The 23,648-nt window shown below is 36.0% G+C and overlaps 1 protein-coding gene across 1 annotated transcript; it reads left to right on the top strand.

The window, feature by feature from the left end:
* The first annotated feature begins 326 nt into the window (after positions 1 to 326).
* On the top strand, positions 327 to 17,581 carry LOC139320767 (sodium/hydrogen exchanger 9B2-like). The gene is made up of 11 exons (XM_070949210.1): positions 327 to 401; positions 2,052 to 2,172; positions 4,268 to 4,438; positions 5,184 to 5,326; positions 7,247 to 7,374; positions 8,087 to 8,262; positions 9,770 to 9,876; positions 11,970 to 12,119; positions 14,035 to 14,143; positions 14,663 to 14,799; positions 17,354 to 17,581. The coding sequence occupies exons 1-11, from the start codon at positions 327 to 329 to the stop codon at positions 17,579 to 17,581; spliced, it is 1,545 nt and encodes a 514-aa protein (XP_070805311.1).
* Positions 17,582 to 23,648: the final 6,067 nt, after the last annotated feature.

The following is a 23,648-nucleotide window of genomic DNA, read 5'->3' on the forward strand; positions in this document are numbered from 1 at the left end:
GCAAAAAGCTAAGCAAAACCAAGTTCTTTTGCTTTTTGGAGTATTGTCCAACTCATTCATAGCATTACATGAACTCTGGCACATACTCTTGGCTAATGATTTAGAGGATATCACTGATGGTGATATTTTTGAAATTCATGTTTTTTTCTAAACTTAATCCAATTTTATTTGGGAAGTAAAAACTAAGCAAGATAGTTTAAAATTTAAAAATAAAAAAGTTCCTATTTTTTAAAAAAAGGGATGGCTTGGATACCCAAAAGTCAATAAAATAAAAAAAATGTTTTAAAATAAAATACAATTTATTTTACAAAATTAGATTGTGAACTATGTCAGAGAGAATACCTGGGGCAGACAAGAAAAACATATCTTCAAAATCAAGAAATGAAGTTTATCCAATCCAGGTAATAATAATGGCAGTTTTATAGTTGTTTGCCAAAGTTATAGATAGTTTAAGAATTAATAAAAAAATAAGACATGTTTTTCTTCTACATGGGGTTGAATGGTCAAACTTTAAGGTAAGTATTGTCATGTTTCCTTTTTTCATGATATAGTTATGACAAATAAAGTTAGAGAAATGAAATGATCCTGCATCTAGATATTTAATTTCTGTTAAGCCAAATAAGCAAAATTTATACTGAAGGAGGCCAAACATTATCTGTGGGAATTTGGATGATTCAAACAGAGGACAGTTAGCATGCAACTTTATTGCTTAAAGGGCACCTATTTAGGGGCAATACATTGCACTGGATTTTTTTTAACGTCAATAACAGTGCTTGTCCCAATGTTCAAAAACCTCAATGTTTGTTTTTCTTTGAACCAAAAAGCTTATGATTTCTGTTTATTTACAAATAATCACACTGAGATGAGGAACAATTTAAAAGTTCCAACAAACAAGTCCTTTCTTCCTTTAATTATGAGATTTATCTCAATCTATCGGGACTCTGGGAAAGTTCTTTTTTAAAAGGTAGAATAATAATATTAAATTACAATGGAAACCAGAATAAATTACAGATTCTTTGGGAATGGGAATATAGGAATATTCTTTATTGGCCAAAATGATCGGACACACAAGGAATTTGTCTCTGGTGCATAAACACTCAGTGTACATACAAACAATAAAGTGCTAAGTCACAAATCATAAGATGTTATCATAAATTATAAGATACAAATAACAAGTGATAAATCATAATATACCAATAGGAAAAGATAGCAGGAAAGATGAGATGATGAGAAACATAAAGATGAGACGATGAGAAGGATAGTAGCAATACAGCCATATTACATGAGTAATATCTTTAGGCATAAGACAGTGCTGTGGGAATTAAGTGCTTAGCAAAGTGATAATTCCTTTGTAGAACTGTATAAGTAGCTTAACAGCTGTATTAAACAGATTTTTTAATATCTATTCTTTAGATTGACTAGTGTAAGTACCAATGGTTCTATAACTAATCCCCAAAAGCCAGGTTTTTGCCAGATTTCAAAAGACCATAAAGTGGGACCCATCCTTGTCTCAAAGCTGGCTATTCCACAGAAAGAATACTCCCATGGAGAATACCTGCATGGGGCTTCCTCTGACTGCACCTCCTAGTAAGTTCTACTGTGGAATCAGTAGGCTTCTAAACTGACAGGCATTGCTTCTTGCTTGCTAATTCTTTTCTTCCCCATCCAGACCTGACAACCTGCAGGTACCAAGTCAGAATTCCTATTGCATTCCCAATTGATCATAGGGCGAAAAAGTACAGCTAACTATTATCATCTTGCGGGTGATAGTTTATTATAAACTAACAATTCTGCAACAAGATCATATAAATGTTAAATAGATGTTATTATTTGTTTTTTTACTGTAAGCCATCTAGAATCACATTGTTTGAACTGGTGGCCTATAATTCCATTAAATAAACATATAAAAACCAAAAGAAAAACCTGCCAGCAATATAGAACATCTTCTATAAAAGATGTTTCTGACATTTTGCAACCAACAACTGAGAATATTATAGCAGTTTTTCTATGGAATTTAATTCTGTTGAGAATGTTTCCTCGTTTCATTTCAGGAAGCTGGTATTTTGGATTCCAGTGGAGAACAGGTACAGACTGAGGCCAAGATTCAAGAGAAACTGAAGGAGCTGTGTACTTGTCCTCCTCAAGGTGTCATTGCCAAACTAATAACAAACGGTATGTAAAACACAAGTCAAGGGCAAAAATAGTTCACCCCCTCATTAGTTTCAATTAATTGCCTTAATTTTAGAGCTTTCTTTTTACTTGCATTAAAAGTTCTTTGTTTGAGCGCCAAAGAATTGAGGCTTTTGAACTATGGTGCTGGAGAAGACTTCTCCGAGTCCCTTGGACTGCAAGGCAATCAAACTTGCTTAACGCATTGTAAGCCGCCCTGAGTCTCCGGAGAAGGGCGGCATATAAATCTAATTAAAAAAAAAAAAAAAAAAAAACTGGTCAGTCCTAGAGGAGATCAACCCTGACTGCTGTTTAGAAGGCCAGATCCTGAAGATGAAACTCAAATACTTTGGCCACCTAATGAGAAGTAAGGACTCCCTGGAGAAGAGCCTAATGCTGGGAACGATTGAGGGCAAAAGAAGAAGGGGATGGCAGAAAATGAGGTGGCTGGATGGAGTCACTGAAGCAGTCCGCGTGAGCTTAAATGGACTCCAGGGATGGTAGAGGATAGGAAGGCCTAGAGAAATATTGTCCATGGAGTCATGATGGGTCGGACACAACTTCGCGACTAACAACAACAAAAAGTTACAGTATTTAAAAATAGACTTTATAGTTTAAAATTTTCATCTTATTGTCCAGTAGGAAACATGATTTCCATGCTTGTTTTTATGAAAGAAATTGAATCAAATAATTAAAAATAATTTCAGTTATTTTGCTCTGACATCCATTAATCCTACAATACTTGAGATTTTATATAGGCTAATGAAGGGATTGTTTAAAGTTTCCTTTTGCCTGATGGAACATTCTGAAAAATTACTCTGAAAAAATGTAAGAGAACTATGGAGAAATCTCAAATTCACTCCAGGAGAAACGGATGATAGAGGCGAATGGGATTTGTCAAGACTGAAGTAGTGGGGGAAAGATGAAATCACATGTCTCACCAGTTTGAAATTCTATCTAGTTTTGGCTTTGCATGAACCGTGGTCTTGTGAGCAAAACATCATGTCTTAATAACATCATTATTGCACAATAACAATAAAAATCAGCATAGTATGATGTGTGAATCTGTATTGTGTGAGTCTTCAGACTAGAAGGTAGTTAATATGTTGGAATGGTCAACACAGATTTATGTATCTTACTTAAATGCATTAACTATTAGCAAAGAAAAAAGAAATCTAATTACCCTAAAGCAACTTCTGGATTGCAGCCCACTAGTGCGCAGTGAACTGTTTGCAACCGGGCTGCTGAAACGGTGGCTAAGTGCACACACACACACACGTGCCGCCACCATGTGCACAAACAGTAGGTGAGCGCATGCATGCATGCATGCTCCATTTGCATGAGTAGCCGGTGCGCATGCATGCTGCTTGTGCAAATGGAGTTGTGCAGGCACGCATGGGTGCGCTTGCTGGCCACTCGCACAAAATGATCCCCCCCCTGCCCCAAAGCTGGAAAGTCCACAAAGCCAGAAAGATTTGGGAACTCTGTCCTAAAGGACATTTTATGACTTTAGTGCCTTTCTGATGCACTGTGATTATGACTCTTAGGAATTGTAGAAAACAGTCTCAAACTCCCTGAAGGGCAGAAGGCTAATGGAGCTTGTTCTACATTAACAATAGTTTCTCAGGCTGGATTCCCACTCCACGGTTAATCAGAGCACATGGTTAACTTTTAGAGTGGTAGAGTTCTCATTTCAGCTGTTCATGTGGATAGGGCACAGAAAAAAATATAGTCATGACATCATGATGCAAACTAGCCAACTGACTTATATACATTCAACTCTGGAATGGAATAATGCATTAACTTTACATGGAGATATGCATGAGTTGCCCTTAGTGTTTTTTTTTTTAATTCTCCCCCCCCCATTTCTACTTTTCAAATAAATACTCCCATCGCCCCCAGAAGAAATAAACAATAATATTTGAAAAAAACTAAGTGAAGGTAAGGCAGAACATGTATAACAATATTAAAAAATAGTATCACAAATAGGAAAAAGTACTTCCATATCCTACAGATGTTTTTTCTCTTTTCTGAATATTGATAAGGCTCATAACTTAACATTTCTTTCCTTCCTCTCCACCCCACTTTCTTTTCCTAGTGGCAATAGGAGCAGTGATCTGGGGCCTAATTTGGAGTTTAACAGGCAAAGAGAGTCTGCCTGGTGGGAGCATCTTCGGAATTGTATGCCTCTATTTTTGTTCAGTAGTTGGTGGCAAAATTATGCAGCTAATTAAAATACCAGGACTGCCTCCTCTCCCTCCTTTTCTTGGTAAGCATCATGTCAACAAATAGTCTACCAATTTCATTCTCATTAGGGTGACTGGGTTCTTCCAGACTAGTATTTCAAATTATTAAACATTACTTTCAATTTATAAAGAAGTATTAACCATTGTTATGAAAGCTTCCTTCGTGGATCACTCATGTACTCAGTCTTTCAGAAGGCTGCCTGAGAGGGGTAATAGATGTTGATAATTATGGATCAATTTTGCTTTTTGCAGTTGGTTCTGGGTTGTAATGAGTAGACTGTCAAACAAGCCTGGCTTATGGAATTGCTGTCTTAGACCCTCAATGCCAACTCTTGTGACCAGCTGCAGAAAGGGGGACCTTAACAAGAGCAGGGTTTTCTAACACAGTTGCATGAAGGGAAAAACTTAATCAGCTTAGCTGTTGCTTATCAAGCTAAGTATTATTAAGATGACTTTTGCTTGTCTACTTCATTGTATCACGTTGACATACGAGAGGGTACAACTTCAGCTTTAGAATGGGATCCCCAAAGGCCAGGAAACAGGTCTGTGGTTTTATCCTTGAACCTGTGAATTCTTGATTCTTTTTATTGGTTTGTTGCATTTATTTTTCCTGCAATATTCTCCGTCTGTCCCTCTCCTTCTCTCCCTCCCCATTAAACTTTTGTAAAAGATATTTATTTGTGTAAACAAAGAAAATGAAGCATCATTGTCAGATTTTATGTGGGTCTCTGAAAGAGTTAATCAAATGGTTATCACTGTTCCATTTAGGTATGTTGATTGCTGGATTTCTCATCAGAAATATTGGATATGTCAGTAAGGTGATCGTGATCAAAGTAAAGTGGGGAATTATATTCAGAAATATTGCCCTCTCGATTATTTTGTCTCTAGCTGGTCTTGGCCTTGACGCAAAGGTGGAGTATTAAAGGCTTCTTAAGAAATTCAAAATTCCCTGTTACAAATAGCAAAACACTGTGAAAACCTGTAACATGTAGTACATAGCTCCATTTTTTATTTTGAGTCATAGAGGACACAGATGTGGGGAGAAACGGTACAAAATATGAAGAAAGAGGAAGATTAGCATTTCCTAGTGTGATTAACATTAATTACCCTTGGAATAGTTCTCAGTGCCACCCAGGAGGAATTTTTTTCCTATCTACTATGCCTGTGAAAGAGAGAAAAATTTAGATAGGATCATACTGTGCGGGGTGGGGGTGGGGATAAGTTTCCATCATGCTTATTAAAAGTTAAAATAAAAACTGAAACTTAGCTAGATTAGGTATAAGTGTGTAGAGTGTGTGCGTTTTCATACCTAAACACACATTTAGAAACAGTCCTTAGTGCTTATCTAAGTCAACTGATTAATTTCCTTTCCCAAACACCTCAATTTTTTTTAAAAAGAAAAAGTGCTTTCACTAATACTGTTGCACCATTTTCCTTCTTTTAATTGGCATGACTGGAAGCCTTTGAAAGGACCTTGAAAGCATGGAGAATAAAGACAGATTGCTTTCCTGTTGAAATAATCCTGAAAATTGTCTTTGTTCACTATGAAGGAAGATTTTTATTGTTAATGATAAACACTCAAGGCAAAATTAAAGGCTCCCTCAAAGTCAACCCCAAGATTGGGTGACTTCTACAAACATGAGAGGCTTTTGGCCATGTTATAGAAATCAGGCCTAAGGTGGGAGTGGGAAAAGGCCTATGGAGGCTAAGGAGTGGGAAGCAGAACATGGGGTGTCTCAGGAGATGGAGAAGGCATTGGAAAGGCCAGGGCAGGTGGGTCTGGGTTTCTGCCTGTCTTCCAAGGGTCTCCCCCACTCCCGAGTCATCCCTTGCTTGGCTTAATGACCCACACATTCCTTTAATGATACATTGGGGAGAGCAGGGATAGAGGGGTCATTAGGTGAGACACTTTATCTAATGGCATAATTATATAATATAATAGAGCAGGCTCTATTATGGTCATCTCTTGAGAAATAGTTTGCTCTTGCTTCTTCCAGAAGGTACCTAGGGCACAAGGAAGGGTTTTGGATTTGGCTCAAAATGCCCTTAAACTTCATGCTATGTTGACAATTACATGAGAATTTTTACCCTGCGGTATCCCTTTTTAAAGTTTTTGCTAATTAAATTAAGAATAAAAATGGGTACCCACTCTTTATTAGAATAATAATAATAGACTTACCACATTTGATCCATTATATATTTGGGGGGGGGAGTACTGTTTAAATCTAGTGACTAATTTCAACTAATTTGTGACTAAAAAGTACTTTTTAAATCTTGTTCTAATTTGAAAAACTCATATATTATGTCTCCAATAGAGCATGATTTATAACCTAGTGCAAGGGGGTTATTTTAGAAATTGTGGATTTAATGCAGAAAACATGGTTTAAAACATGGTTTATGAGCCACGGTAGTGCAGTGGTTAGAGTGCAGTACTGCAGACTACTTCTGCTGCCTGCTGGCTGCCTGCAGTTTGGCAGTTCAAATCTCGTCAGGCTCAAGGTTGACTCAGCCTTCCATCCTTCCGAGGTGGGTAAAATGAGGAGCCAGATTGTTGGGGGCAATATGCTATGTAAACCGCTTAGAGAGGACTGTAAAAGCACTGTAAAGTGATATAAAGTAAAGGTCTAAGTGCTATTGCTATTGCTATTGCTATTGCTATTGCTATTGCCATTGCCATCGCCATCGCCATCGCCATCGCCATCGCTATCGCTATCGCTATCGCTATTGCTATTGCAAGGGTAAACCCAGTCAATGTATTAACAAATCTTGAATTTTTTTTTCCTGGCACTAAAGATGAGTAATATTAATTGTACAATATTTTTGAATTTCAGGCTCTGAACAAGTTAAAAGCTGTCTGTTTCAGACTATGCCTGGGACCCTGCATCACTGAAGCGTGTTCAGCAGCAGTCTTATCTCACTTTATAATGAAATTCCCATGGGTATGGGGGTTTATGTTAGGGTAAGAGGTGACCCTGCTTCTTTTTGTGCCAAGTAGTTCTTTTCCTTTTTACTATACATGCCTATCTTCCATTCATAAATACAGTTGGTGTAAACCAGAGCCCAGTACTTACAGTTTCTTTGTTAACACACCCAAAACCACTTTAATGTTGGGACGAAACAGGCAAAGGATGTTCTCTTGCTTGTACTGATGCATCTGCATCTTTAGTCCTTTTACAGTTTTAAGACCCCATTTTCCTCTTCCTCCTATCCAGTCATATTGGGCTACAACTCCTTTAATCCTCAGCCAATACAAATTGGGAAAGGCCCATTATAACCATTGGGGATGATAACAATACTTGGAATGTTCAGAGTATTTAATGAATAGTGCAGTTGTGATAGGAAACCATACCCACCTCATTTTTGTTTATTGTGTATTTGTTTTCTAACATTCTAAAGTAAACTTGTGGCCTGCGGTTCAGATGCATCACACGCTGGCCACGCCCATGCCCGGTTTAGTGAAGAGAAATTTGTGATATGTCACGTGACACCACCATGACAACGCAAGTTTGACACCCCTGTTCTAAACTCTTGTGGGAAAGAGAATGATCTTTCAACCAATACATTATTTAACCATCTATATTCTGCTGTCTCCCACAAACCTTGACATATTTAACAATGGCTGAATATTATTTCTTCAATTGATGAGCCCCAATAGTGTGTACATTTTTCAGATTTGTTCTAGGTGCTGTATCTCCAGCTGTTGTGGTCCTTTCAATGCTGATGTTACAGAGACAAGGTCTTGGTGTAGATCAAGGAATTCCAACTTTACTAATAGCTGCTGCCAGTATAGATGACATTGTAGCGATCACAGGCTTTAACATTTTCTTGGGCATGGCGTTTTCCTCAGGTAATGTTCCTACACTCTAGAACTGATGAAACAGAACATGTACCCATTGAAAGGTGGGAGGTGAATTATTAAAAGCCAACATTGGCTGGCAGTAAGATTTATTTGTAGCATCTTTATTTCTTAGGAGAAGGCAAAACAATAACTGAATTAAAATAAATCAGTAGAATATTAAAATCCTAAGAAAGATACCACTTTTTTATATATTGTGTTGATATTTATATGTAACATATGCCAAATCAGAAATGCAAATAATCGTACACACATAATTCAGTGGTGTAACTCATGATGTTCCCAAGTCCTCACCACTCCTTTTTGTGGTCTCTGGAACCACCACATTTTCATGATGTAATTTTTCAAGATTGGTTTATAAAAATTAGAAAATAAAATGGTCTCTTGTATACAGTACTTAGGTACTTGTATACAGTACATTATCTTTTTTTACACACAAACAAAATGGCTGATCTCTATTATGATAGATTCAGGAATGTATAGTCTGTCCCAAAATGTAGATGCAAATGTGAACTTTTGTAGCTTGATTTCACTAGTTTTCTACTTTATCCACTCCATTTGTTTTTGTTGAGTGGCTGTAAATAGATGGCTCATAATGATCAGAAGCTGGCTTTTCCAAAACCCAGCAACTCCACCATGATAAAATGGGAGAGTCTTCCTCAAAATCTAACAGAACTTCTCCTGCTTTGCTGTGCATTTGATCAATTATTTAGCAGGCTCATGTTGACAGTGTTTTTAGTTGTCATTCAGAGTTTCAATTCTGAAAGCTCAGTAAGCCCACATTCACAAGAAAACTATAGAACACGATCAACAGCTGGGAACTATGTAATAAAGCAGAAGAATGTCCTGCAGAACTGAAGGGATTTCCCTATACTATAGCACTGGCAGTTCTGCCCAGTTATTTCCCCCTAGGGAGCATAAAAAACCAATAGTAGCAGAGAAAAGTATCCAAGACCCAAGAAACTGGTCCATGGCTGTACAAGTGGCCAGGCTGTCCTTTCCAAATGGGGTGAGGATGAGAAGACGACAATCTACTGGAAATGTGACACAATCCAAAATGTTGCCAGAGCATATTCATATTGTGATTATAAATCAGTGGGGAATTATTTTTAATAAAGAAATATCTTTTAAGCCACATTATTATGGGACTTGAAAAAGAGAAAACAGCATTTCTTCAAGTCTGAACTTGAAGGCTTTTCTTCAAATCTTTTGAGCCCTCTGATGCTGATTGTTTTACTTGTCATGCATCTGGTTTTCAGATGCTGATTAGAGGCAATGCTGCCATATCTTATGGGGTTGTAATTTGATTGCTTGCCTAACATTATTTAATTATTTTTACCATTTATATGGTCACCTATCTCAGTTGCATGACACAACCTTTGGTGGTTAATCAATATTTTTTCTAATTTTTGCAGAAATTGTTTACTTACATTTTAAAAATCACTTAAAAATTACATTAAAATATCTCCTTGACTTTTTTCCCATTTCTTTTTCATAGGGTCCACCTTTCGTAGCATCTTGCGTGGTGTGGTGGAAGTTGTTATTGGTGCAGGTGCTGGTTGCCTTTTAGGATTTTTTATTACATATTTTCCAAGCAAGGATCAGGTAAAAACAATACTGTTGGGAAAATATTCTGTGACAAAGCCCATATTTTTGTAGGCTGCATTTACAGTAAAAACATCTGAGAAACTGAGCATATTCTGAGAAACTGGAACTGAAGAAATTGAGTTATTCCTTCCGAAATGTGTTGTAATCTTATTTTTACAAAAGCAAAATTGGTGAAAAGTAGACAAAAAGATCCTATTCCAGCAAGGACTGAAAAGTAGATTTAGCACCCAGTTAAACTCTATTATGCCAGTTAGACCTAGGATATTACAGGTGGGATAGTGTTTTTGAAGAGGCAAAGCAATAGTAAGTCCCGACAAAGTGGCTAATGTCAGCTATAAAACTGGGGATGACTAGAAGAGGGAGAGAAAAACAAAGAAAAGAATAAAGGAGGAACAAAAAAGATCTTTCTCCCTAAAAGAGGTCCAGATGATCACTCTTCAGAGATCTGCTCTGCAATGAATATGTCCTGAAACCTAAGAACTTATTTTAGGTAGGTAGTAATTAGTCTTTAAATTGAGCAGTGTGGTGGCCTAGTGGTGAAGACAGTCACTTCCCACTTGGAAGGTTGAGAGTTCAATCTAGGTAGCAGCAAATATTTCTCTCCTAGGGTGCTAAGAAAAAATATCTGCTGTGAACTCCACATAGTGTCAGGAAGGGCATCTAACCAGTAAACGCATAGCTCCATCTAATCGCCCCAACTTTACCCTGAATTAAGGGATGACAGGGTCATACAAAGGAAGTTTTTTTAAAGCAGTCATTCAATGGGATGATTGTATTGGTTTATAAAAATGAAGTATGTATATGTGTGTTGCCTTCACTTATTTTCCATGTTACATTTTTTTTAATAGCTTCATTTTATAAATTTGCCATGAGTAATTTTTAAGGGAATTTTTCATTAAAACATTCCCTACATGCAAGACTGCAATTACATAGCTACTCTTGAGGTTCAGGATTGGCACAAAACTGTGTTAAATTTGGTATTTCTGCACATTGGCTAGAAAAAATCCCTTTTTTCCCCTAGACCTGGGAACAAGAGTAAGAGGGCTAAGAATTTGCCAGCTGGGCAGATTGAGAGACTCAGAAGGCCTTAGCCTGACTAATGGCAGGCTATGATTATTATCATTTATTGGGGAACTTTGGGAGAAAGGTTTAAAATTATCAGATGTATTTCTTATGAAGTAGGAATGATTGAAAATTGATAAAGTGGAAATTATCTGTGTACTACCTTAACAACTTTTAAGATAGGTGGATTTCACTCCCAGAATCCCCCAGCCAGAATGCTGGGAGTTCCAGTCTAGCCATCTTAAAGTTGCCAAAGTTGAGAAACACTGTCCTAGAGTACTTCCAGAGGGACAGCTTTTGATCAAAAACATTGTGTAATTGTTCTGTTTTACTGAATATATTTTCTTCTCTGGGAAGAAAAAGCAAACCACTGGTTAAAAAAAAAAGGCATATGATTGAAGAAAAATGATGACAAAATAAAAAATATCCGGAAATGTTGGTCACTTCAGGAGCCAATAATGTATGTAATACTCAAAAGATGCAGAGCCATTGTAGTATTTAGGTGTTTTTTATCATTGGTGATAGGGCCCTGTGAAAACATTACATTTTCTGATCCCTAAATTACCGGTATTTCAAATGCAACACTGTATCATGTCATTATTTTAAATACTAAAAAGAGAGCTCTACACTGCTTGTAGCTCAGTACCCACAGAAATAGTATATTTGAACTTTATGGTTTTTCAGTTTCTCTGCACGTGAATAGCAATAATTTAGTAAATTATTACTGAAAATTTGGATTTCCTGTCAGCAAGCAAGTAAATATTATCGCTATCTCATTTTGAGTTTTATAGGAATAATAAAGTGTATATTATATATTATAATATATATTATAGTATATTAACACCCAGACTCTAGAAAGAAAGTTGGAATTACATCATGAGCTCATTGCCCAGGAGGGGCAGCCTATTTCATTATACCAGTACATTCCTTAGATATATGCTTTACTTGACCACTGAGAGGCAGTGTACAACATGTTTTGTCCTGCTCCACTTCAGCAATTATAAATTTTTCCATTTTTCTTCTTTCAGAAATCCATTGCATGGAAAAGAGCCTTCTTTGTGATTGGCTTGTCAGCATTTTCTCTTTTATGCAGCAAACGTTTTGGCTTTCCAGGATCTGGAGGACTCTGTGTCATTGTTTTGTCATTTCTTGCTGGAATGGCATGGTCTAATGAAAAGGTGAGAATTCTCTTACTACATATCAAAGTCCCGATTCTGATTCTGAAAATCAGATACTTTAGGTTGTCTGTAGTTTTTAACACAAACTGATCAGTCTCAGTTTTGGACGAAAGTAGGTAATGTGATACCTATGGGTATCAGTGTGGGGATCGAGATATATTTCTTCAGATTCTTGCAGTTAAAACACTGAATGGAAGCTGTCAGTTTCCTAGCAGTGTGCCAACCCAATATTTCTAGGAATCCCTTTGGGGCTCATGTAGGAGTCATATTATACTGAGAAAATAACTGTGGTTATTAACCGTGGTAAGTGGCCTAGTCCACTGCTTTGTGGTGATGGATACAGAAAAAAAAAGATAAAATATCCTGGTTTACATCACATCCTAGAGATTGTAAAGAGCAAATTTACTGTTTGCCTTCTAGTAAACACATACATGTGATTGATCATGCCTTCTGTGGAAGCTGTTTTGTCGGAGCAAATCTTCCAAATGTATGTATACTCCAAAAGTTGGGGTTAAAGCAAAGTTGCCTTTTTCTTATTTTAATATTAACTCTTGTAGCAGGTAAAACTTGGGCAGGTAAATGCTTCACATTAAATGACATACAGCACACAAATAATTTTGCTAAGCCAATTTTATTGGTTAAATTATAGTCAGGCTTCACACACACCATTTTCACTCATTCTCCAAGTCCTACCAGAGTGGCTGTGCAGTATAGGGACTGGAAAAGATGAAGACTATCTTATTTAATCTTCAAACAATTTGAGCATTTTTATTTGAATTGATAATGAATGGCAGGTCAGGTAACAGTTATAGGTTTTTTTTCCTAATTACATATTGTGTCCTTATGGTCCAAAGCGTTATTAGGTATTTGTTTGCTGCCAGGACAACTTGTGCTATTTCAAGTTTCAATCACAGGCACACAATGCTGTAGAGATTAGCAGTTTTACTTCCAGGCTGAAGAGATAAAACAATGACCAAAAATGTAACCAAATCAGAAATTTGCCTGAAGATTTTGTTTTTTTTTTTAACAAGAGAACACAGAAGAATAGTCCAAATCCATTCCAGGGTTCTGAGAAGCACATCAGGATTGTCAGACAGTTGAGAAGTCAGAGGTTCAAGATTTCTTATACAAATTCACAGGAACATTACACAAGACTCCCCCTTATCCCCATGTAAACTATTGAAATCATTTGCTATAAGGCAAGGAAGGGTTTTGGTTTTTTTGTAGAAGTGAGGTTTTATTTATTTATTCAATTTCTGTAGCTCTCCAACTCAAATAAATGACTTGTAATTCTAAAATTATAAATCAATTTAAAAAACATCAAAACAATAAAAATATCCACAAAATAAGTAAGTTCAAAAAGCAGCTCTAATGATCAATAAACTAATCGTAAAACTAAGTATCTGGGCACTTAATACATTCTGAGCCCCAGGCCCAGGTACATAACCAAGTTTTTAAAGCTTTACCAAAAGCCAATAGGATTGGGAACCGTTCTAATCTCCAAGAGCAGAATATTCCATAAGGCTGGCTGGATCTTGATGCAGATGAAGTCATAATTTGTTAAAATTGGAGAATTCCAAATTGAAGAGATGAAATGTATTTAATTAAAAATTGATACAAAGGCAATCTATTTCAAACATAATAACTTTGGCCTTTGAGATATTTAAATATTGTTTCTAGTGCTACATTTTTAATATTCTTGTTAATTACCATAATGGTTTCTTTAAGTCCTTGAAACATGATGGTACTTCTTCATAATTAATGGCAGAATCCAATTTCCTAGCGTTAGAAAAAGGAAAGTGGTATCTTGCTTGAACAAATTAAATTTAAGTATTCCATTCTTCTGCACAAGTACTATCAACACTTATTGGTGTAAAACTGTGGGGTTTTTGTTTTGTTTTGTTATATCTTATAGAAAGCAGTGCAAGATGTTGTTACTTTTGCATGGCAAATTTCCCAGCCATTTCTATTTGGACTAATTGGAGCTGAAATCTCAATTTCTTCCCTTGGATTAGAAACTGTTGGTAAGTTTGCACACAAGAGGTATAGCATTCCGAAAGATTGTGCCTTATGGCTTCCTTATGAGTAGAATGACAATCTTACTCAGATTTGATTGCATTCATAAAACACAATGGGCCCTGAACCATGGTTTAAAATTATATTATGATTTATAGCAATATATTGTATATTGAGTGCCTCTTCCAAAACAGAACATGCTTATATTTCTCCATGCAGAAAACTCTAAAAAAATGTTACTGGTTATGCAACTAAAACTCTGTTTATACACACTCTTGCATTCAGATGAATAACCAGTTACAATTATATATAATATAATTATATATATTATATTGTGAATATTTTAACTGAGGCAACTAAGAATCCCAAGATGAATGTTTCTTTAAATTTTATTCTTCAAGTAGTTTTCAGTATATGAAATAGTTTTCCAAGACAGGTATGACAATGAAGATTATAATTGCCTGGCAATTGCTCTTACAAATATTATCCCAGTCCAAGTGGAACAATTAAGTCTCTCTCTACTACAGGGCTTTGTTTAGCCACTATGTTTTCAGCTTTAATGATTCGAATTGTGGCTACGTTTTTGTTGGTGAGTGGCTCTGGCTTTCATTGGAAGGAAAAATTATTTATTGCACTGGCGTGGATCCCCAAAGCAACTGTCCAGGTAGAGTATTTTTGCTTATTCAACCCAAACCTTATGTAAACAAGGGAGTTGCACCAATGAAGACATATAAGCATATTTAAATAGGGGGTAGGATGCGTTGGTGTGGGGTAAGAGAGAAAATACGAGAACGGCTCTCTTTTACTCAGAAATACCGACTCCTGACTGATGATGAAACTTTAAAAGCTTATAGGCCTTCAATTGATTTTGACATTAAAGTCAGCGTAGATCATCTCTGCTCCTCCAAATGTTGCTGAACTTAGCTTCAACTATCTTATATCTCTGGCTATGCTGGCTACAAATCTATGGGGTGGGGGTGGGTTATAGTTCCATAAGATATGGAAGGCCAACTGCTGTGCAATTCTGATCTCCAGAATAAAAAAGTGAAAAGTTCTTACCTTGAATTGAAAACAACATTTCCCTGCCTGGTATTCACTGGCAGCACTGCAGTGTGTGTATATGTTGTGAATGCTGGTTGTTTGTAAAGAAAATGGTCCACAGAAAACTCGTTGCTATGTGTCAACCTGCTGTCTTCTGGCATATATTTTCTGCCTGTCCACAATATACCCCCCAGCCCTGCTTTGGGATGCAAACGTTTCTTTGCCCCTGTTCCAATATAGTGGTCTTCCTTTTGAATTCCTGCGCTTGAGTCAGGTAAGGCAGCCTGGTATCAAGGAGGCCCTTTGGAGTATGGCAAAGACATTCTTGGGAAATTCCACATAGATTGTTTCCTACGTTTTATAGACCACCTGTGACAACAGTTATTTCTTCCAATATATCAATGCTTACCATTCGCAACAGTTAATCCTTTACTGTTTTAGGGTGTTTCATAGCATTTTATGTTTTTTTCATGCAAATATGGGAGTCATATTATTTATCTATCATTTTTATCTAATTGTTTATCAATGCTATTAAGAAAATATATTTAAATATAAATGCATCAATGCACTTCATCCACAGTACTGCTTAGAAAAGGAAACTCACAAGAAATATAAACATTCAATTTCAAGGAAATTAATTTATCATGCAGTACTGATTAAAGGAAAGTGACATAGCCTTTGAACTTGAAAGTAATAACAAAGAAACAACTATGCCCTTCAGTCCTAGGTATAGGCAAGAAGAAATAATGGTAATGAGATAGACAGTTAAAGCTCTTTTTCACTATAATCGATAAACAGTATCATGACTCTTTCTGCTAAAAACTGAGGTTGTATAACACATTTATTTGGAAAAAGTACCATTGATCTTAGTAGTTTAAAATTTCTGAGTAGACCTAAAAACCAAAGAAGTCTCAAAGCCTTCTGTAGCCGATCAATTTTTTTTGAAGAATCCCAAGTAGATTTAAACATCCTCAAAAGGTATTGGTTTTTTATGGCTCTTCAGATGGCTCTTCAGCTTAGAAACGGAGATGAGCACCGCCCCCTAGAGTTGGGAACAACTAGCATGTATGTGCGAGGGGAACTTTTACCTTTAAAAGGTATTCACATAAGGGCATTTGGGAGTCTGATACAGTCATGAACTTTAGCTAATTGGATTCTTGTGGCAAAAAAAAAAATAAGTATGCCTTTAAGAACATATCATTATGTCCATAGGGCAAGAACACTGATTACCCTTACTTTTTTCAAATAAAGACATGTCCATTATAGCTTTTTTTTATTTGATAACTGAGGCGACCAGAAATACAATACTTCTCAGGAGTAAATACACTGGTCTGAAACATAACATATATAAGATATTCCTTTGGGTTGAAGCATCAGAATACTGAGTTTATTTGGGGTGTTAGATATTTAAAATGATGCCATGCTGCATGTTTCCAAATACTCTTGATGAGTAGAGAATACTCTCTGCAACAATCTGGATGCCCTCCAAATCTGTGGAGTTTAATTCCTAAAATTCTCAGAAATGGCCATGCTGCCTGGAGTATTATGGAAGTCAAAGCGCACACAAAGATATACTCCAGTAGTGAGTTTCAATTTAGTTTGCTACTGGTTTGCTCGTGCGCGCGCACACATGCACAACACTTCTGCGCATGCACAGAAGCTTCTGCGCATGTGCAGAAGTGTCTGGGTGGGTGGTGGAGCCTCCCGCCACTGCCGTTACTGGTCCCCCCTATTCGGGGCGAACTGGTACCAACCCACCACTGGTATACTCCAATTGTGAAATGCTGCGCTAGAACAATATAGAATACAAATAAACAATGAGATGCTGTCTGAGAAAAATCTGAACCGAGCAAACAAGATTTGAGGCATGGGTCTCCAAAAAGGAGAACTTTGAGGGATGTGGCTGGCTGACGATAGAAAGAAAAAAAAAGAAAGTTCTCCCATAAACTTAAGCCGCAATGGAGGAACCTGCTTTACTAAGTATGCTGATCTATTTTGTCTAGGTTTTTGTTAGCACAATAGGTGAATTCAGATATTGTGATTTTTCTTTATGCCATAATGTGATGTTTGAATCCTAACAACTGTACTTTCTTCAACCAATCATGGCTATAGAAACCATGATTTAGTGCAATATATGAGCTCAGATCAGTGACTTTTTTAAAAAAATCTGTCTGCAGGCTGCAATTGGTTCTGTTGCCTTAGATACAGCACGAGGTAATAAAGATAAAATGCTAGAAAAATATGGCCTGTACATCTTGACAATAGCTTTCCTTGCAATCTTGATCACAGCTCCTACTGGAGCTGTGATAATTGGACTGACTGGACCCAGACTTCTCCGCAAGACTACCAAAGGCAATGAAGATGACTTAACAATGGACAATTTTTCATCAGCAGAGATAACTTAGACTTTATTTTAAATTCAGATTTAACTCTCTGATGTTTGAGATTAAACAGAAAAGAAATGGAAATACAATTATGGATCAAATTAAACATTTATTCCTTGTGTGAGCAACAATGAAATCATAGTACTGCATGATGCTTTGTTTTCAAACCTGTGATCAACTCTGTATTTTATACAATAAAAATATACTTTGTTCTCTCAGCATTTCTGGCCGGTATCTATGGACTCTCCTGGTGGATGAAAAAAAATCAATTTCAAAACAGAAGGCTTGGATCTTAAATTTGTTTCCCCAAACAAAATAAGTAATATTCTTGCCACTGGGTTTTCTTGTGCATTTTATTTATCTGTCTCCCAGAACTCTTGAAGCTTTGTTCTGGTGGTTTAAGAAAGTTTACAGTTAGCACTGAAAGTGACATTTATTGAAACTATTCTCTCCTTCAAAGGAAAGGAAAAATATCTTGGGACCTTTTTTTATGAGACAACTCACAACTCAGTTTTACATTATTATGTATCATCTTATACTACCTGATTTCCTGTTATGTTGGAGGAGAACATTTTCAATGATAGTAAAAATCATAGTATGTAAATAGCTCATTGTTTTCTCACATAGATCAGTGTTTTTCAACTTTGGCAATTTTTTTATTTTTTTATTTTCAAATTTAAAAATTTTATTGGATTATAAAACAGAAATACAAAAGAAAATAGTAAATCCTTGGCAATTTTAAGATATGTGGACTGGTTGGAGAATTCTAGCCATTGGCCCATATTTGTTTATTTTATTTGCCATTTTGTGGGCTCCTGAAATTTCCTCCAGCTCATGGTTCATGTCATTGTATTGTATCATACATTTCAGGAACAAGCCTTGGTCTCCATGACCAAAAATATAAAAAATGCAAACATTGCTTCTTAAAAAATAAAGTGATCATAAAAAAAGAATAAACAGTTGTGCTATTTTCCGTAAGAAGAAATGCATTTTTTTCCTCTAGAAAGAAACTGATAATATCTTTACATTTCTAGCAACAGTGCATCCCTGGTTAAGTATACAGACAAGGGACTTACAGAATTAATGGAAATATTTGGGACACCAGATACAGAATTTAAGTTTTACAAGCAACCCCTTCACCAGATAGGAAACTAACAAAGTAAACTGTTTTGTTAAAAAACTGGATTCTGCTCATGAAGAAATCTCTGAGATTCAGGAGGATGGAGAAAAGGAATCTATTTTTTTCTTTGACTGAAGATTGGAAAATATGGGGGAAAGTATTAGAATGTAGCATAAGCAGATTGGTTTGAGGGGAATAGCAGGTTTAGTAGCAAATAGGCTAATTTACTGTAGTTTGTTTAATGCATTCAGTAATTACTCAACATAATGAATTGTGCAAATAAAATAGTTCTCGGTAATTCTCAGATTGAATTGTTATATATTTCAAAATATCAATACATAATGCCATAATTTCTAAATCATAGATAAGCCAAATTAAATACAATCTCTATCACTTCTGAGAAGCAGAAAACACTCTGTTCCTAGTTTGTAGATCTCTTTAATCATTCTCAAAGAAGGCTATCTGGAGTTCTGTATAAAAGTGATTCCTATACATACTCAATGTTCAAACTGAACTACCGTCTTGCATGCAAATTTCTAAACCCATTTAAGACCAAACTCATGACTATCTTTCACAACCTCCAAAAATAACTTCCCAGTTTTGTGGCGATCTGGCACTACAGCTGATTTAAAATCTGTTAAAACTGTAGTATAGATGGCACCTGTAGTTAGAATAAAGGTGTCTGTCTGTCATCTATCTAATATTTGTTACAATTCCTACAGTTTTAAGGAAAATAGCCCTAGTTCTGGCAAAAGTTTAAAATAGGTATTAATTCTTTTCTAGTGATAAATAGTCTGCAGGAACATTCTACCCGAAAGTGTACAATCGTGACTTTTAAAAGAAGTGAACCACTCTGTATCATAAGAAACAATGGCCATAAGTTAAAAGAATACCACAAATAAATAGAAGAACTCACTGTTTTAGACCCCCAGCATCTGCAGTACACTACCTTAGTGTAACATAGGTCCTTAATGTTGATTTCATTTACTACTTCGGGATTCTCCTTCTGGATCTTGAGATTAATCAAGCTGTCCTTCTGCTGTTTCTTCTTGGGAAGGAATGGGCGAAAAGCAAGATATCCCTGCAGAGCAAGGACACTCAGGAAAGGCAATAACAGCAACCATTCTGGAACTGAGCACATGCCACAAATATAGAGTAATATTCTGCAGCAATGTATTTCAGCCTCATCCTTTATTACCAAATGTTTTGCTCTAAGAACAGATTACAAACCCATGCAGCAACTATTAAAAGTACTTTCCAGTCTCACACTAGTCTTATAAGATGTATGTAATTTGCAGTACTAAGTGCAAAACAGTGACACCCAGTAGAAAACCAGGCTGTGATGAGAGGAAGCCTTGCTGTTATGTTCATTCCATAGTTATTTGTAATGTGGATTTATTATTTTGTTAAGTCATCCTCTTATTAGTTTTTCTTTCCTAGATGGGTTTACATAACAAAAAGAATGCAACAGGCTAAAATGTGTTGGGGAATTTGGGGTTGAACATGTTAAGAGAAAATACATCCTAGCATGTTGTGTTAAGCAGACTATCCATATTAATGTTTATTAGTATTAATAGACCTTCTATTGTGATGTAACGTTAATTAATTTTAATCATCATTACAGCCAGTACATGTTGTCTTATGCCTGATCTGGTTTTTTCTTCCCTCCCCCAATTTACAGAGTGATAGACTGGAGGGAAAGGGATTACAAGAGAGTAAACTACACAGTGGGAAATACACTGGGATGTTTTCATAGCATGCTTATGGCTGTTGGAACCAGTGCATTGCTTTCTATCTGTATTCCACATTGTGTGCCTGTTTATTCTCTCGTAATCTCTTCCTCTCCAATTGATGTATATACAAACATTAATTCCCTTGTTAATTATCCCAGTGCCAGGTCTAGCATTCCAAAGGATTGGGAATGGCTAGGAGTGAAACACATTAATCTTGTCAGTTTTGAGCCAGAAAGCACATTTTCGGTCCCATAATTTCGTACTGTGCAAACTGCTTCGCTTAATGAAAAAGTGCTGGTCTCAATTGTTGTCACTAAACAAGGACTACTGATACATCTAATACAGCATTTTGAATGGAGACAGATATTTCCCTCTGCCAGGCAGTCACATCTCTTGTGCAAAGGATAGATACAAATTGCAGAATGATAGCACCAATTTTAGTATCCCAATATAAAAAGCAGAGTCATTTGAGGATGATATGGTACATTGCAGTAGAATTCTTTGGAACAGAAACAGGAAATGAGAGCAGGAAAATATAACTATAACATAGTGCAATGCCAAAACTAGCAAGTCTTTCCTGCTTCTTCATCTTGCATTCAAATGAAGTGGAAATCAATTTTTGCATTTTTGGTGAAGCCCAACATTGATAAACAAGGAAGAAGTAAGAAAGGAAAATATAAAAACAGATAATCAAAGTTGGTTTGTCATACAAAGACACTCTATATAGTATGTCAAAAGAAGATGCAGCATGTTCTTCCAAGTTGTATTTTGCTGCTGTTTTCCTTTGGTCCACATAACATAATAACAAAGGATTAAGCTAAAAAGGGATCAGGTAATTTGTGATTTAGCATATTTTTTTGTTTCATTACTTTAATATGTAAACAAAATGGGGAAAAAGCAAAGGGGAGACCCAAAAACAGATCAGAAAGAAGAAAAGAATCAAAACCATGTGACATTTCACATAATAAATCATTCCACTTAAATTTTATACGTATCGTTACACCCTAACCTCACAGAATAAAGATTAAGTTTTTCCAAGAAATAGATAAAAAGTGAGTTTATAAATAGAAAGGGAACAATATCTTTCCAATAATGTCTTTTTCATTCTTGTTCAATAATCTATAATTATATAAAAATACATTCCAAGTTTTTGGCATGATTTAAGAGTACGTTTACTCCTTTAAACCATAACAACTTCCCAAAAACTCACTGATAATAAAACCAAAACTGGGCTATAGTGAGTCAAGCCCATATCATTAAAATGTCCCCTGACCATTTACATCAACATAATCAAGTTGACAGCGAAACCTTTTAAAACTGTATCAAGTAAAACTCAAAAATTTTGTTGGAATTGTCAGATTTTACAGTAAAAAAAGCATAATCAATATTCCTTTAATCCTTGATTTGTTAATATAGGATACTTAAATTCTTTTATTTCACATCTGTTCCAAAGAATAGAATAGAATAGAATAGAATAGAATAGAATAGAATAGAATAGAATAGAATAGAATAGAATAGAATAGAATAGAATAGAATAGAATTTTTTATTGGCCAAGTGTGATTGGACACACAAGGAATTTGTCTTGGTGCATATGCCCTCAGTGTACATAAAAGAAAAGATATGTTCATCAAGAATCATAAGGTACAACACTTAATGATAGTCATAGGGTACAAATAAACAGTCAGGAAACAATATCAATATAAATAAATAATACCAGATACTCTGTTTATAAAAATCACTATAGATCTAGACCAAACTAAAACATATTTAAACACAGATAGTAATTTAGAAGTTTTAGATGCTGCTAATGCATCCAGAGCAAATTGTGATAGCAAGGGAAGTTTTAATTGAACATTCTGCATCTTTGTAAGATTAGATAATCCAAATTCCTCTTGCAGTAAGTGAAATGGTTTAAAAACCTGATAAGCAATCAAGCAATCTGAAATATTAATACATTTTCTCATATAATTCTTTGTTTCTTTGAAGACCTTTCATTTGTCATCCAAGAAGCTTCCGAAGAGCTCTTGGATGAGAAGTGAAACGTCTTTCAAAGCAAAACCAGAAAGTCCAGTTGCCTCTTGAAAAAAAAAAAAAAATCACCTTTGGGACATACTTGTATTAGGAAAAACCTGTTTGCTGCAGATAACCATGCTTGGCCTGTTGTATAACTTTCACCTCCATATTCATTTTTATCAAAAAGCGCTGCCTCTGAGCCTTACCGCGCTCATTTGATACTTTTTCAATCGATCGGCGAATCTCTCTCCCCCCCATCTTCTAAATACACACATTTAGAAACAGTCATCAGGACTTATTTAAGTATTACCATCAACTGATTAATTTTCCATCCCAAATACCTCAATTTTTTAAGAAAAGTGCTTTCACTAATGGTGGCATGCCATTTTCCTACGTTTAATTGGCTTGCCTGGAAGCCTTTGAAGGAGCCTTGAAATACTGTATATAGAGAATGAAGACAGAATGCTTCCCTGCTGAAATAACGCTGAAATTGTTCTTGTCCACTATGGGGAAAGATTTGTTACCTATAAACACTCAAGACAAAGACGAAGGCTCTCTGGGTTAAGCCCAAGTTTGGTTGACTTCCATAAACACAAGGGGCTTTTGGCCATATTACAGAAAACAGGTCTAAGGCCCGGAGGGATCCAGTGTTAGTGGGAAAAGGCCAATGGGGCTCAAGGGGCGGGAAACAGAGCATGGGGCATCTTGTTTGGACATTGCATGCTAGAGGTTATAATGGGTAGTAGAGATCAAATTTATATTTTTTCTTCTAGTAAATAAGTGCCTGTGATTGATGATGCCTTCTGTGGAAGCTGTTTTGTGTGAGCAAGACTTCCAAATGTGTGTATACTCCAAAAGTTGGGGATAAAGCAAAGTTGCCTTCTTCTTTTGATATTAACTCTTGTAGGATCTTGGAAAGATGTCTCACACTAAATGACATACAGCGCACAAATAATTTTGTTAAGCCAATTTTATTGGTTACACTATAGCAAGATTTTACTAACATATACACGTTCCCAACTACTCTCCAAGCCTTACCAGAGTAGCTGCTCAATAAAGGGACTGGAAAATATGAGTTGAAGACAAGTCTAAGTGGGAGATAAGTAGACAACAGCGAAAGACCTAAAAGCCAAGTTGAAGAGAAAATCATTTGGGGAAAATCTATCCATATAGTCACTAGGAAGTGACACATGATTTGATAGCAACAAAACAATTTCTATT

The sequence above is a fragment of the Pituophis catenifer genome, unplaced genomic scaffold (genome assembly GCF_029215685.1).
Source record: "Pituophis catenifer annectens isolate HBS135680 unplaced genomic scaffold, rPitCat1.0.hap2 SCAF_8, whole genome shotgun sequence".
In the NCBI taxonomy this organism is placed as follows: domain Eukaryota; kingdom Metazoa; phylum Chordata; class Lepidosauria; order Squamata; family Colubridae; genus Pituophis; species Pituophis catenifer.

What these genes read in the sequence shown, in the direction of transcription:
- LOC139320767 (XM_070949210.1), top strand. Translation starts at nt 327, where the DNA reads ATGTCAGAGAGAATACCTGGGGCAGACAAGAAAAACATATCTTCAAAA. An exon ending in GTCTTGGCCTTGACGCAAAG is followed by an intron (nt 5,327 to 7,246) that starts GTGGAGTATTAA and finishes TTTGAATTTCAG; the next exon opens with GCTCTGAACAAGTTAAAAGC. An exon ending in CCTTGGATTAGAAACTGTTG is followed by an intron (nt 14,144 to 14,662) that starts GTAAGTTTGCAC and finishes TCTCTACTACAG; the next exon opens with GGCTTTGTTTAGCCACTATG.